General features: G+C 49.0%; 5 protein-coding genes across 5 annotated transcripts; 2 read left to right on the top strand and 3 right to left on the bottom strand.

The window, feature by feature from the left end:
- Positions 1-237: 237 nt before the first annotated feature.
- TRUGW13939_09503 (uncharacterized protein) lies at positions 238-1,193 on the bottom strand (the record flags this gene model as incomplete). The annotated part of the gene is made up of 2 exons (XM_035492625.1): positions 238-1,043; positions 1,112-1,193. The coding sequence occupies 2 exons, from the start codon at positions 1,191-1,193 to the stop codon at positions 238-240; spliced, it is 888 nt and encodes a 295-aa protein (XP_035348518.1).
- A 1,891-nt stretch (positions 1,194-3,084) lies between these two features.
- TRUGW13939_09502 (uncharacterized protein) lies at positions 3,085-4,120 on the bottom strand (the record flags this gene model as incomplete). The annotated part of the gene is made up of 3 exons (XM_035492624.1): positions 3,085-3,719; positions 3,795-3,951; positions 4,004-4,120. 3 exons carry the CDS (start codon positions 4,118-4,120, stop codon positions 3,085-3,087), a joined length of 909 nt encoding a protein of 302 aa, XP_035348517.1.
- A 598-nt stretch (positions 4,121-4,718) lies between these two features.
- Positions 4,719-12,404, top strand: TRUGW13939_09501 (uncharacterized protein; the record flags this gene model as incomplete). Its single annotated transcript, XM_035492623.1, has 5 exons — positions 4,719-5,783; positions 5,875-5,998; positions 6,058-10,424; positions 10,500-10,984; positions 11,048-12,404. The coding sequence occupies 5 exons, from the start codon at positions 4,719-4,721 to the stop codon at positions 12,402-12,404; spliced, it is 7,398 nt and encodes a 2,465-aa protein (XP_035348516.1).
- Positions 12,405-12,956: 552 nt separating this feature from the next.
- On the bottom strand, positions 12,957-14,279 carry TRUGW13939_09500 (uncharacterized protein; the record flags this gene model as incomplete). The annotated part of the gene is made up of 3 exons (XM_035492622.1): positions 12,957-13,374; positions 13,454-13,962; positions 14,046-14,279. The coding sequence occupies 3 exons, from the start codon at positions 14,277-14,279 to the stop codon at positions 12,957-12,959; spliced, it is 1,161 nt and encodes a 386-aa protein (XP_035348515.1).
- Positions 14,280-14,699: 420 nt separating this feature from the next.
- On the top strand, positions 14,700-15,440 carry TRUGW13939_09499 (uncharacterized protein; the record flags this gene model as incomplete). Its single annotated transcript, XM_035492621.1, has 2 exons — positions 14,700-14,820; positions 14,896-15,440. 2 exons carry the CDS (start codon positions 14,700-14,702, stop codon positions 15,438-15,440), a joined length of 666 nt encoding a protein of 221 aa, XP_035348514.1.
- Between the last annotated feature and the right edge of the window lie 61 nt (positions 15,441-15,501).

Genomic DNA, 15,501 nt, shown 5'->3' with positions numbered 1-15,501 from the left:
GCGGTGCTGATATTACCTACAAATGCACACATACCCAACAAATAACGAAGAGGAGGGCCAAACAACAACAAGCTTTTTCTAAGCTTGCCACGTTCATGTGTGTTGTCTCCAGCTCGCGGATTTTCATACTTTCAAACCATCATTTCATACCTTTAACAATGAAAACACAGTTTCGCTGACTCTAGTATCTCTATTTCTAAAGTCTGCGATTATCCTCATGGTTTGTATTAAATGTATTTAAGTTTTTGCCGATATTGATATTTTTCGAGCCCGAAGGGACACATTAGCCCCGTAGCGCAATAATAATCGAACACCCTCATCAAAACCAATCTCAATTGCAATATGCAGTGGCGTGCGCCCATTCACATTGTAGCTATTCACTGCTGAACCAAGACCATGGCAATTTTCCAGTAATTGCTGCAATATTGCCTCGTGGCGGTGTATAACGGCTAAATGCAACGACGACTGTCCTCGAGCATCTTTCTCATCTACGTGCGCGCCGTGTCGCAATAGAGACCATACTACTTCTTCAAAGCCTCCCTCAACAGCGCGCATCAATGGCGTGACACCATCGCTGTCTTTTTCGTTGCTGTTTGAATTATGCTGTATCAGCAACTGCACTATCTTGTCATTTCCCTTAGTTGCGGCGATGTGCAAAGGACTTAACCAGCCTGACTCCTCGGTGCACTGTTCTTCTATTTCACCTCGCAATTGACCAGTCCTATAGACCAGGTCTGGTGGTGCATATGAGGGTGAAAATTCTCCTACTATACTAGACTCCTTCATGAGATGTTCCTGCAGCTGTTGATCCGTTGCATCTTCGGCCGTATCCGGCCCGGAATTCACTCTTGAGATGACACGACTTGTCGGATCCGCGTTGGATAATAGCACGTTGTCGATATACATGTCCATACTTTCGGTAGCATTGAGAAATCCCAAGGGCATTGGTTCGGTTGGGGATAACCCACCGTGCGGCAGTGTCTCTGAGTTGATCAGAGTCACCGCGCTAAACGCTGCCGCCTTAGTTTGATTGTTGTGCCTTTCTATCGTCAGTTAGTCCCCTAAATATGTGGCATGGGAACTAGTAGAATGGGTTAAACACCACACATACCACGGAATCTGCGCTGAGCCAGGCGGTTCTGCTCACGACGCCGTTCGAGATTTTTATCCTGGTTCTCTGAGGCGTGATCCATTGTCTTGGAGCAATAGGGCACAAAATCTCTGCCGACTGTGTGTGTGGGCGAGGCTGAGGTCGGTTATCGATCTCTATATGCGTGGCAGGCTAACCCAAAGGGCCGCACCAACACATTGTTTGGTTTAGATTGCCGTTGGGCAAAGGTCTCACTATTACCTATCAAAGCTCCAACTGCTCAGCTGGTGCACGAGGGCTAGTGAGCCTTAGTACAAGTCAGACTGGATATCTTCGGACTTCGGGGAATATAAGTCCATGTACTAGCAGGGATATGTAATAAAAATAGATACTGTTTCGTATTCTTGTGTACTACGTAGTATCCATCTGTCTATAGAGATACTGTTTCATATTCTTTCGTACTACATAGTAACTATCTATCTGTCTATAATTCCACGCATTAATCACGTATTTAACTGTGCAGCCGAAAAGGAATCCGCTAGCAGAGCCCTGATCTAGTTGACCAATGCGTAGATGATGCAATTTTAGTGAAAATTTAGAGTATCGTCTTTCGGCAGATCCATCATGTGTATTATATAGAATTCGAAACTATTACAATCAGTGTCGTAGAGTTTAAGGGGCGTGGTGCAGACACACCTAGCTCGCTCCACCACAGTACCGCGTTCAAATTGATAACTTCAAATTGATAACGCGCACACTCTTCATCACCCTTCACAGCAGTGCGCTTACGACCATTACAACTCTAGCGATTCCAACGACGCAAGCAAACGGTGGGGCAGATAGTGGCGCACGGTAGGGCGTGTGGTGGTCCATAAACCATGGTAAGCTGCAGCTGTTGAAGCCAACATTCTTAGGACTGGGCTAAGCGAGGCTGCCAACCCCCAAATGTCAACCATGTCGACGTCGCACTCGGGAATCATTTGTTAACGATGTTGGTAAGGAACAGGACGCTTTTGCTTTTTTTCCCCCTGCTCGAAATCTAATAAGATGACTCCACTGCTGCCGTGTTTGACGGTTGACCAATGGACATGTTTATAGTGGCGCCGTGATGTGCCGGCCCTTCTCACTAGCTAGTTGGTTGGCTGTACTCATTCTGACATGCATCCCTTCGCTTGCAGTTGGTATTTGACGCGTGGACCGAGCCATGCTTACACGATTAATTAACCTCTGACGGCAGAATACTGCCTGTAATTGTATAAGAAAGACCAAGAGAAGTTACCCCCACTAAGGGGCGGTAATTTAAGGTCGACAACCTCTTTGGGTAAGTAATCTGTTTGGGTATCAAAAGGTCTTGATTCTTCTCATTATATACTACATGTAGTTTATATACATGTATAATTTACTAGGGACTACATGTAACTAATCATCACTAAAGCCATACTAACTAATTCTTAATATTTTTATATTATTAGTATTATCTAGTGTTTACCTAATCTAAAGATTCTTTTATTAATAGTTTCTAAATATTAGTTTAGCTGATTATTATACTTGTCTAAAGATAATATTCTTAATAAAATTTTGCTTTTCTCTTATTATCACCACATGAGCACCAACATTTGAAGTCATTACATACGTGTGTGAATTTTGCTTCGGGTCGAAACCAGAGAGAGAAAGAACCATTAACTAATAGATTCATAGTTATTTGTCACATAGTCTCAAAGCTACATGTATTTTACTCAGGACTTTTCGTAGTGGAAGGTCAGCAAAATACTACCCCTACTATTAGTACTTATAATGACCATAATGCCGGTTACATATAACTCGTACTTTCTTTCTATTCCCGGACTTGACGCTGGGCTATATCATTGAGAAGAATACTTTGGAATTCTTGACTCGCACACCATCATATAATTCTGGGCCGATGATGTATATCTATTTTCTCGAGCTCTGAAATTAGGCACATGAACACAGGTATTGCCATGGTTCTGAACTCTTTATTGTTTGAGGACGTCTTGGATGAACTCGTCTGTTAGCTTGACTAAGTCTGCACCCCCTTCTCCCGTGGCTACATTTAGATGACCCTTCCCAAGCGCGAAATGCAGTTTTGATCTTGGAGCCGTGATCTTTTCGAATGCGTCCTTTTGCTCCTCTGGGTCTGAAATGAAATCTAACTCAGGCACGACCATGAAGACCGGAGCCTTAATCATGTCAAGATATTCCAAGGGTCGGAAAAAAGCCAGTTTGTGATATGTCTGTAAAACGATTCGATCTCTGAAACCAGCCGCTCCTTTTTCTTTGGCCAGACGCATAAATGCATAGGATTCATGTCCGCCTGGTCCTCCAGATCCTGCCATGCCGATAGGGTTTTCGCCTCGTGGAGTAAAAGGCGCTATTTCGTGAGCCGGGTTACCACGCAGCTGCGAAACGCGGTCCTGTATAACTTTGACGAAGGCTTTATCGCGCTTTTCGGCCTTCACGAAGCTGAATAAAGGACAAACCATGACTACAGCTTTAGGACGACGGTCCACAGCCGCGTTGCAGGCGCTGATAACAGCGCCGACGGAAAGACCCCAGAGTATGATATTGGAAGGGTCCACAGACGGGAGCCGCGATACGTATGTGAATATATCTGCGTGAGACAGTTCACTGTGAGCTTTGGTTTCCCATCTCAACACCGATTCAGAAAGTCTAGATCAATATTCACCGGATAAATCCTCTGCCATTTGTAGCGGATCTATGAGGTTGCGTGGATGGCCTTGACTGCCACCTACGCTGCGAGCATCATAGAAGAACACATTATAGCCTAGCAAATGGAAACCCTCCGCTACTTCTGGGAGAGCCATTTCTTTCACGCAATTGAACTTGATTTCTTTTAGAACTGAGAACATTCCGCATCAAGGATAGATCACCTACACCGTGCGACATGATAATGGCCGGTGCCGGCCCATCAGCTTCATAGAGCCATGCTGAAATGGTTGTTCCATCAATTGTCTTACACTCGACCGATCGATGGTGAGCATTGACGGTCATGATCTCAGCTTGTTTTTGGTGCTGAAAAAAAATCTAATGATTGGCGATGGCCACAAAACCTAATTGTTCTGTCATCACAACCTTTCATGAAGGATAGCAGGACTAACTCCTATACTAGAAACAAAAACAAATGATAGTAAGGGTCTCAAACGTGCAAACAGATAAGATTATGCTAGTCTTCAATGCACAGAGATTTCCGGCCCATAAGCTTGCATGGTTCATTGAGGGATATATTATGATTACGCTGACTCCAAGTACGTAGTATATTATATGCTGCTTACAACAGCGTAATCATGCGTGTGTAAGGCTATAAGCGTGTCAACTGGTGTCTAACGATATACAGTTGGTTCATATGTCACCCGGCATTTTCTTAGTTAGCGATATGATTACGAGCTAAGAAGCGGGTTTGCATGTATATTGTCAAGGCTACCAGTGCTTTAAGGTATGAAATGTTAAAGACACCATACCCATTATCTACGGAAATAATTGTATTGTGGTTGCGGATGTACTTTTTATTTCTAATGAAACAATAAAGTAGAAGCGCAAGGGGAAAGAGCATAGAACATTTGGAGTCGCATTTCCGAAATATTAGAAAAAAATGGCCATCTCACAATACGAGCAAGAGCCCATGGCCATCGTGGGGTTTGGATGCCGACTCCCCGGTGGCAACAACTCGCCCCATAAACTCTGGCAGTTCCTCGAGGACGGCGGCATCGCACCAAACGTGGTACCAAAATCGCGCTTTAACTTCTCAGGTCATTGGGACGGGTCACACAAGCCTGGGACCATGCGACCCGCGGGTGGCATGTTCCTCTCGGATGACATCGACCTCGCGCGATTCGATGCTGGTTTCTTCGAGGTGTCGGGAGCTGATGCCACAGCCATGGATCCCAACCAGCGGCAGATGCTCGAGGTAGTGTACGAAGGACTCGAGAATGCGGGCATTCCGCTCGAAAAGCTTGATGGGCAGCCAGTAGCCTGCTTTGTAGGCTCCTACTCAACCGATTACCTTGATATGCTGCAACGAGACGCTGAGGACCGTGCTCCGGGGTTTCTGATCGGTACGGGCCGTGCCGTCATGGCCAATCGTATTAGTTACTTCCTTAATATCAAAGGGCCCAGTGTTACCCTTGATACTGCTTGTTCTGGGAGCCTTGTAGGGCTGGATCTAGCGTGCCGGTCATTACAAGCTGGCGAGGTTAACATGGCCATCGTCGCGGCAAGTAACTTATACCTCAATCCGGACCACGTCATGGATATGGGGAGCGTCGGACAAGCACACTCTCCTACGGCCCTATGCCATACTTTCGACGCCGATGCCGACGGTTACTGCAAGGCTGAGGCCGTGGGCTGTCTCATAGTCAAGAGGCTACCAGACGCCCTGCGAGATCGGGATCCGATTCGGGCTATCGTCCGTGGAACGGCTTCAAATAGTAATGGGCGAACCCGAGGAACTGGAGGCATTGCCCAGCCAAGCGGTGAGATGCAGGCTGCGGCCATGCGAGCCGCTTATACTAATGCTGGTATCACCAACTTTAACGATACCGCTTTTCTGGAATGCCACGGGACAGGCACGCCGGCGGGGGACCCAGAGGAAGTGAATGGAGCCGCGTCTGTATTCTCGCCAACACGTGAAGAACAGCGGCCTCTCATAATTGGCTCGGTAAGTTTGTTTTCGAGTCTTATCCTTCCTACTTCTTCATCTCGTGTCGAGCATTAAATGTAACATGCTGACGCCTTTTGTCCACATCTAGATTAAGAGCAATATCGGGCATTCCGAGCCAGCGGCAGGGATCTCAGGTTTGATCAAGATCATCCTAGCTATGGAAAATGGTGTGATTCCTGGCAATCCCACATTCATAAAACCGTCTCCAAAGAGTAAGTAAGCGGTCCTGAGCCTTGATACATGAAGTTGATGTTAACCCTTGACATCGTAGTCGACTTTACTGGAAACAAAGTCAAGGCCACACGAGTAGCCATTCCATGGCCTGATCAGGGCTATCCCGTACGTCGGGCAAGTATCAACTGCTTCGGGTTCGGCGGTTCCAACGCGCATGCTGTCATTGATCAGCCCGACGAGTCCATTCGCAGCAGCCACATGTCATCGTATCTAGGCGATACCGAAGATGAAGAAAACAACGAGGACACTGACCCCGAGGCACGAGAGCCAGTGCGGCCTTACCTACTAGTCCTCTCCGCGAACGACGCCGTGGCGCTCAAAGCGAACGTTTCCGTTCTGTGCAATCATATGGCTAACCTTGGCGTAGATGCCCCTCTGGCTGATCTTGCGTACACATTGTCGGAGAGGCGCAGCCAGCTCTGGCATCGGGCAATTTTAACCACAGATACCACAAATAACCTAGACGACAGAGCCTTTTCGCTTGGTAAAAAATTAGCACACACGCCAAAAGTATGTCTTGTCTTTACAGGCCAGGGCGCTCAGTGGCCTCAGATGGGCAAGGAACTACTGGCTAAGTTTCCACAAACGCGGGATATACTTACAGAACTCGATGCCGTATTACAAGCCCAGCCTGATCCGCCTACATGGTCACTTGAGGTAGAGCTAAGCCAACCACGCTCGCCTGAACATCTCCGTCTGCCCGAGTTCTCTCAGCCATTGGTGACAGCGCTACAGCTTTGCATTCTGTCCCTCTTAGAGTCGTGGGGCGTCAAACCAAGTGCCGTAGTGGGCCACTCGTCGGGAGAAATTGCCGCTGCATATGCGGCCGGCTTCCTGGATCGTGCTAGTGCAATAAAGGCAGCGTTTTATCGTGGTCATGCCGCCGTCAGACGCCAAGCAGATACAGATTCCAACGTGGGCATGTTGGCTGTAGGTCTCGGTCCTGAGCAGACCCAACCGTTCCTAGACAAGCACTCCGGTGCGTGGATTGCATGTTACAACAGTCCCAGCAGTGTGACTATCTCAGGGTATAGGAATACGCTGGAGGCCCTGGAAAAAGATATCAAGGCGACTGGTCACTTTGCCCGTTTACTCCAAGTTGATCTGGCCTATCACTCACCGCTTATGGACATTGTTTCGGACGAGTATGGAAACCTGCTGCGCGGCGATGGCAAATTCCGAGCTATAAACAAAGATAACGCAGCACCCGAAGTGAACATGTATTCGTCCGTCACTGCTAGTAAGATGAACATGCCGGCGGATGTCGAATACTGGACCGCTAATATGGTCTCCCCCGTCCGCTTTTCTGAAGTATTGAGGGATCTCATCGTCAGCGAGACGCCGGACATGCTGATCGAAGTTGGTCCGTCAGGCGCTTTAGCCGGCCCTGTGGCCCAAGTGTTGAAGGACAAGAACCTTCCAGGCAGCAAAGACGTGTCATATCATACGACCTGGGCGCGAGGAGATGGTGCATTGCAGGCTCTATTAAACGTAGCGGGCCGCCTCTTCATGGCCGGCGCACCTATTGACATAGCAGCTGTCAACGGCGGCTACACAGATCGACGTGCAATTGTCGATTTACCAAATTATCAGTGGAACTATACTTCTCGCTACTGGCACGAAAACGCGGCGAGCGTCGACTGGCGTACCAAGCGCTACATAACACACGACCTCTTGGGTAGTAAGATTCCTGGGACATCCTGGAAGGCGCCAACGTGGCGTAAGAAGCTAGACCTTGCCGATGTTCCGTGGCTCAAAGACCACCGGATGGGACCTGATGTGCTGGTGCCTGGTATGGCATTTGCTGCCATGGCGCTCGAGGCCATGTACCAGAAATTTTGTGCCTTGTATCCAGAAGAAACAAGTAGCGTTCAAAGCCCCGGTGACCTCGCCTACCGCTTCCGCAACATCAAATTCGACCGCGCTGTTGTTCTAGAGGAGGGCAAACCAGCCAAGCTGTTGTTGAGCCTGATGGACGTGCCAGGCAGTAAGGACTGGCATCAGTTCCGGGTCTTTACGGTTGCATCGGATAACCAGGAAGTCATATATGAGCATTGCGCCGGCTTGATTCGAGTCCAGGAACCTTTGGGTGATGATCACCAACTGTCCGGGGCTGACCTTGCTCCGTTACGTTATCCACAGTCTGCAGCGCCGTGGTATAAACTGCAGCGCGAGATGGGTAGCCATTTTGGCCCGTCGTTCAGCAAGATCAAGCAATGGGAGACGGTCAGCGGTCAACAAACTTGCCGTTCTACGTTGTCACTAGAGCCACCGCCATCTAAGTGGGATCCCCAGTCATATTATCCCATACACCCTGCAGTACTCGATGTCTGCCAACAGACAGCGACGGCCGCCTTCTTGGCCGGCGAGCGCAGCACTCTAAATGATGTTATTATCCTCTCGCAGATCGACGATATGGTGATAAACCGCTTGCCAGACCAGGTAAAAAACGGCTTGTCAGTCGCTGAGGCCGAGTGGACTGGCCGTGGGCGCAAAAGCCATGTACAGAGCTGGTCAACCAATGTAGCCATCCATGACCCAAACAGCGGCGCTCTGTACGTTCGATTCCGAGGCCTGAAGTACGTAAGTCTGGATGTTGACCGGAAGCCGGATCCTCACTCGTTTAATTCCGTCAATTGGAGGCCTGACATATTCCACATGACACAAGATCAGCTTCTCTACTTCAGTTCGACAGCGAGCAGTAAGTTCAATGAGGCGGTAGACCTCATTGCACACAAGACACCACGACTGAGTGTCCTCGAAATAAATTTCAATGACACAGAATCGAGCGGCAACTTGAGCCTCTGGCTGCAGAATGGCAATTCTGCGTCAAGATCAGCCCGTGCTGCATTCTCGCACTATACCTTTGCGTCACCTAACGCTCAAGCGTTAGTGGCCACCGAATCTGCTAATGGGGGAAAAGGTGGCGATATCAACTTTCATCTCCTGGCTCTGAATCAAGAAAATTGGGGTTTACCTTCTGAGAAAATGTTATATGATTTAGTCATTATCAACGCTAGCGAAGCTGACTTGGACCGTATTCTCACCAAGTCGAAGGAACTAATGAAGCCTGAAGCCTTCACGCTCATCGTTGTTGCGGATCCAGTGACAAAGCTCGGGGTCCCCAAATCTTCATCTCCCGGTGAATTCGCTGATATTTGCGACGCGAATATAGAGAGCGACAGCGACGGAATGAGCGTTCCTAGTAGCGGCATGGATTCCCCCGCAAACTTGACCAGCTCCAGCTCGACTGTAACGATACCCGACTTAAAGTTTTCAGGAAACGATATATCCCAGCCCCTATTAAACGATGCTTGGAGCTCGGGTGATATTTTGTGCGTTGGGGGTAATCCTCCCACATACCTGTATAAGAACAGCCTGAAAGGCAACAGGGAAAGCTGCCAGGGACGAAAAATCGCTCTGGTACGTTTCGGCGAAACCATTCTGCGAAGCTCGCCCAATTTGCATCTCATGGTGGAGGGATTAGGCTGTACTGTAAAAGAGACGTCCATTGAAGGGTTTGAAGGGGAAAATACTGCATCAGTGGATATTGTGCTAATCATAGACGAGCTCGCCCAACCTGTATTGCCCAGTATCTCGGAAAGGCATTGGGAAGCTCTCAAGGCTCTTGTTGCTTTGGGCAAGCCAATTCTCTGGGTTACCAAGGGCGCACAGACAGAACGTGTGAGCGATCCCGAGAATGCCATGGTGCAAGGGCTGTTCCGTGTCATCCATCGTGAGGATCCAGGTGCCCGGCTAATCACCCTAGACGTCGAGAGCCCGGCTAGCCCAGCTGCATACTGGGCCATGGACCAGGTACTAAAAAAGATACTTTCCGGCGGTGTTTTGGAGACCGAATACGCTGAGCGTGGTGGGATGCTCCTCGTGCCACGCATCATGCCAGATGAGAGTCTCAACAGATTCAAGAACGCTGAGGTGGGAGCCGGTCTTGATCTTGTCACCAAGGCATTCCACGCCAACGAGGCCCAAGTGCGTCTCCAGGCTGACAAGAAAGGCTCGTTGGAGAGCCTAACCTGGTGTGAGACGACTGTGGGTGATGTTGCTGTTGAAACAAGGAACGTTGAAATCCAGGTCATGGCCATGGGCGTCAACTTCAAGGATGTAGCTACTACAATGGGAATTGTACCAGAGAATGAGCACATGATCGGGTGCGAGTGCGCGGGCTATATTCGCCGGCTCGGCCCAGGAGTGACTGGCTTCAAGATTGGCGACCGAGTCGTGGCCCAGACGAACGGAACCTATGTCAACCACCTGCAGGTTGTTACTGATCGGGTTCACGCTATCCCAGATTGGATGAGCTTTCAAGATGCTGCTACTATCCCTTTGGTGTATTTGACGGCCATATATTCCCTCTATCATCTCGCTAATCTACAGGAAGGCCAGGTAAGAACGATTCGAGAGTCTTTTTTTTCTTCTTCATAAGTGATCAACATACTTATCATTTTACAACTCACGCAGACAGTCCTAATCCATTCCGCCGCTGGAGGGGTGGGCATGGCGGCGATTCAGTTGGCTCAATACAAGAAGTGTGATGTATGCATCGATTCTGTTTATTCTTCTACCAAAACTAAGATTATCAACTTACAAATAAAACCCACACAGATATATGTCACGGTCAGCACTGACGAGAAACGTAAGCTGCTAGCCTCCCAGTTCAACATACCGGCAAATCGCATGTTTTCATCGCGCAATTCCAAGTTTGCTGAGGAAATACGGCGCGAAACCAACGGCCGCGGTATTGCCGTCATCCTCAACTCTCTGGTTGGCGAGCTGTTGGACGAGTCGTGGAGGCTGACCGCTGACGGCGGTATCATGGTGGAGATTGGAAAGCGCGACATCGTTGACCGTAACACATTAGCCATGGAGCCGTTTGATAGGAACTGCTCTTTCCGCGCTGTTGATCTTTCGTACGTCAGACATTTTGGTGATGAACTTACCGCAAGGTGTGTATATCTGTTCCGGTCTGGTGAAAATAGAAAAAAGAGAACATACTGACATGTAAACAGGCTGCTGAAAGAGGTTTTTGGACTGGTAAACAATGGTCATGTCGGGCCAATTCGCCCCGTTGTCACATTTCCCGTTGACCAAGTCATACCAGCACTGTCCTATATTCGACGCGGCCAACACATGGGCAAGGTTGTTATAGCTAGTGAAGACCAAGGCTTGGAGCTACCCACCCGTGGCGCAATCCGCAGACTCGAACTGAAAGCAGATGTTTCGTATCTGATTGTTGGAGGGCTCAAGGGTCTTTGTGGGAGTCTCGCTGTGGATATGGCACGCCATGGAGCACGCCACATTATTGCCATGAGCAGGAGTGGAATCAACGATGAAGCATCGGCCCGTGTAGTCAGAAACTGCGCCTCGTACGGGTGCGAAGTGAGGGAGGCAAGGGGTGATGTGAGCGACGCAGACTTTGTGAGAAGCGTGTTTCGAACGGAGAATATTGCCGGCGTTATTCAGGCTGCAATGGTGTTGAGGGACAAGCCGTACGAGATGATGACACACGACGACTACCAAACGGCCATCAAGGCAAAGTTGGCCGGAACATGGAACCTCCACAATGGCGCGCAACAGGAGCAACAGCGGCTCGACTTCTTCACTATGCTGTCCAGTATCTCGGGCGTGGTTGGCAACAAAGGCCAGGCCAACTACGCAGCCGCCAATGCGTTCTTAGATGCCTTCGCCTTCTACCGTCGAGGGCAGGGACTTCCGGCACATACAGTCGATCTTGGATTAATACAAGACGTCGGATATGTGGCCGAGGTGGGTGGAGCGACGCTTGAGGCGCGCTTCGATAAGCGCGAGTGGACTCCTATCAACGAAGGCATGTTGCGCCGTATCCTCGGATACTCGATCATGCAGCAGGAGATTCTCAGTGGGCAGGCGCCTCTTAGCACTGCCAGCGCCGCACAGATGGTTACAGGCATCGCCTATCCACTCCCCACTGGTCAATCCGATCTGACCGACAATCCCCGGTTCGGCTACCTCTTCACCTCCACCACAGTTGAGAACGAAGACCCAAGCTCTGGAAGTGATCTGGCTGACCAGGCAATCCGTGCGTTTCGACTCATATGTACGGCCAGCGAACCTGACCCAGCAGTGCTAGCCAACGCCGCCGTACCTCTGCTTCAAGCCCAGATCACGAAGCTTCTGCGCCTCGAAACCGAGGTGGACCCGGGCAGGCCACTCATGGCGTATGGCCTCGACTCGTTGTCAGCCGTGGAGCTCCGTGGCTGGGTGCGCCAGAAACTGGGTGGCGAGCTTAGTACCCTCGACATCACCAACGCGAGCTCGTTGATTGCACTGGCCGAAAAGTTGGTCTCCAAGTTGCCCAAGCCGGAAGGAGGGGCGTTGGCCTCCTAAACTTTATTGTCGTTTTTAGCAATCAGATTTTGGATCAAGTTTCTGGAAGTGTAGGTACCTGAGAGCTGTTTCATGTGAACCTGATGAGAGTGTTGTAGACAGCTTCAAAGGCTGAAATCCAGAGTGAGAGTAAGTGTGTACAAAGCGCCAGTATATTTGATTGGCCCATATACATATAGCCCCACAGATCCCGGCGCCTGCCAATCATCGATTGCGATTAAAAATATCTTCATTATTAATTGTTCGTAATCACTGCATCGACCTTCCAATCTTTTTTTCTATAAGAAAGGATCTGGTTTCCACGTCTAATTATAATTTCAGATAGGATAATATATCAATAATAACCCCAGGCACATACATGCGCTGTTGCATTGAGCCAGCGAGCGATCCGTGAGCGATCCACGCCAGGCTGAGTATAAAGCAACGATAACGCTGAGCCTGCTAGCATCGCACATATTTGTTATATAGGTATCGTTTGCAACCCGGGCTGGGGTATATGACACATTCTTTGACTGCACATGTGATATATCAGAATATTGACAGATACATCTTCTAACCAAACAAACAAACCAGAGGGCTGCTCTCAAACCATGCACGGTCCTTTTCCCACGCCTTGACAATAAAGTCTGTCCCTGTGCGGATAGCACCTTTGATCAGTTCCGGATCCTCCAAAAAGGGGGCTGTTGGATTCCGTCTGATGTACCAGCAGATCAAATGAACCCCGGCATGGATGGCAGCCCGAAAGGCCATCGCATCGCTTAGAGGGCCATACCCAGCAACAAACCCCTGGATCACCCAGAGGGCGCTGTCCACATTTAGGAAATGCATTCGCTCGTACAGGTCCCCAATTATTTGGCCGACATCGTACTCCCTTCGACCGAATTGAGCGAGCTCCCAGTCGATGATGTAGAGATTCATTCCTTTTGCTTGCTGCCGTTTGTCCAGCGATGGGGTGTTTGGGATGAGGACACTATTTTGGTTTCGTTTTCAATTTTTATATCTCAGTTGACGAGATTGTCTGCTCGGAACAGACAGGGAGGGCGACTTACTTGCCGGTCCAAAAATCACCATGAATGACGCTCCAATCTCCAGCCCCTTCATCGCGTATAGATTTGGCATATTCCCTGGCCGCCATATCCTGCACCTGCTTCAGTGCGCTTCCATGCTGGTCCCATATCTCGGGAAACTTTTGCACGACATCAGTAAACGCGCCGTAGCTGATTTGGTACCTTAGTTTCCGCATGGGTTCATTGGCAGCCATCTTTTTGGTTAGTTCTACCTGTGCTGGATGCGCTGCCCACGAGTGAAATTCCTGAAGCCAGGCGCCAACAGCGTGGCCGATGGAGATGGATATGGGCTGCGGCAGAAGGTTGACCCGAACATCAGGGGACGACACAATGGCAGTTTTCAGATCAATTGTGCCGGATAGATCTTGTAAGATTTGCGTGCTTTGCTCTCGGTCAAAGTGATATAGATGAGGTGTTTGGAGAGAGATATTGTTGGTCGTGATGCGTGGAAGGCTTTCTTCTAATGCATTGAGCATGGTCTCTTCGAAGAGCTATCGAACACTATATATTAACTTTTGTTTTTTAAAAAAAAATTTTCTCGAATAACAAAGGAAAGAGGAAGAAAAACACGCACGCAGCGAGACACCTCCAGAGAGAAATTGCGGTTCGCAGCGACAAACTCCTTGGAGTGCTTCACCACCACCGTCTGGGTCCCATCAGGCAGCGGATGAGCCAGGATCCCACGGAATATGAAGTTGGCTGTTCCACCGCTGAGCTGGGTTAAGGACAAACACGCATATGGAGTGTGTGATAGCTCCTGTACAAGTTGTGCGGCTAGCTGGTCTTTTTCTTCTTGCTGAAATGCCATTTTATATATATATATTATTGAGGATTGATCGACTTGCATTAAGAGAAGTTTTTATAACATCGTCACATCCCATTGTATATGTAAGTATATATGACCATGTATTTCCTAACAAGCCTGTTGCGTGCTTTTAAAACTACAGCACGTCGTTCTTCGAATACTAATAATGAGTAATACCTTCCCAGTCGTTTCTTAAATCTAGATACCAGTCTAGCCTAGTACGGTTAGCCTCGAAAGCGGATCCTGACCCGCATCCAATTTTTTTTTTTTTTTTTTTTTTCTCGCATGACTAGCTAACAAGCTGAAAAAGACGTGTTGGGAAATTCGAATTGCGACAATAACCAGCTAGTCAAATTTCTCTCTCATCCAGGGGCAATCATAGCAACAACGTCTCGCTGCATCCCAGTCCTCTGCTCAGCAGCAATGTCCTCCAAACGCTCCCGCGACGCCGACGATGCCACCAGCCAGGCGCCCAAGAAACAGAAGAAGAAAGGCTTCTCAGTCGGACCGGACAATTTGCCCGATGGCACATATCGTCGAAAGAGTATGTTTTAACACATTGTATAGAAATACAACAATCTCTTTTGAAACTAACATTTATGACCTCTCTTCTCACCAGCACAAAAAATCAAAAACGACTTGATCCAAAAAGCCAAAGTGAAAAAGGCCTATGCAAAAATCAAAGCAGCAGAAGAGGAATCCACGCCCGCACGGTCGAGTTATTATAGCTATGCCGACGAGCCGAGTGCAAGAAACGATAATGACGATGGTGCAGCCAACGATTCAGCGCAGCCCGCCGCTGCCAGCTTGGAACTGCATCCCGATCGTATTGCCATGCTGAATACCGAGGAGCCTGCAGAAACAGACAACAACAACAACAACAATACCACAAGAAGAAGAGGAAGGGATAGGGATGGCGCCAACCAGACCGAACTGCATGGTCGTCGAAAGCGGCGGCCGAAGCCCTCGGCGTTTGCCAAGGAAATCGACATTGCCGAAAAGCGCAGACAGGCCGCAGAAGCCCGTCAGAAAGAGAGGGAATTAAAGGCCAAAGAACGCGAAGTGATGGTTAGGGCAAAGAAGCCCGACCAGTTTGGCAATCGAAGGCTTGGACGAGAGAGCAAGGCGCTCTTGAGCAAGGTTCAACGAATCGTTGGACAGTAGGGCCGCCAGCTGTTCTCGAAGTTGTGGTCCGAAAAAAAAGAAATGTATAAGCATCTTGTTT

This window comes from Talaromyces rugulosus, chromosome V (genome assembly GCF_013368755.1).
Source record: "Talaromyces rugulosus chromosome V, complete sequence".
Classification (NCBI taxonomy): Eukaryota; Fungi; Ascomycota; class Eurotiomycetes; order Eurotiales; family Trichocomaceae; genus Talaromyces; species Talaromyces rugulosus.
This window is presented reverse-complemented; position numbering and strand designations above follow the sequence as displayed.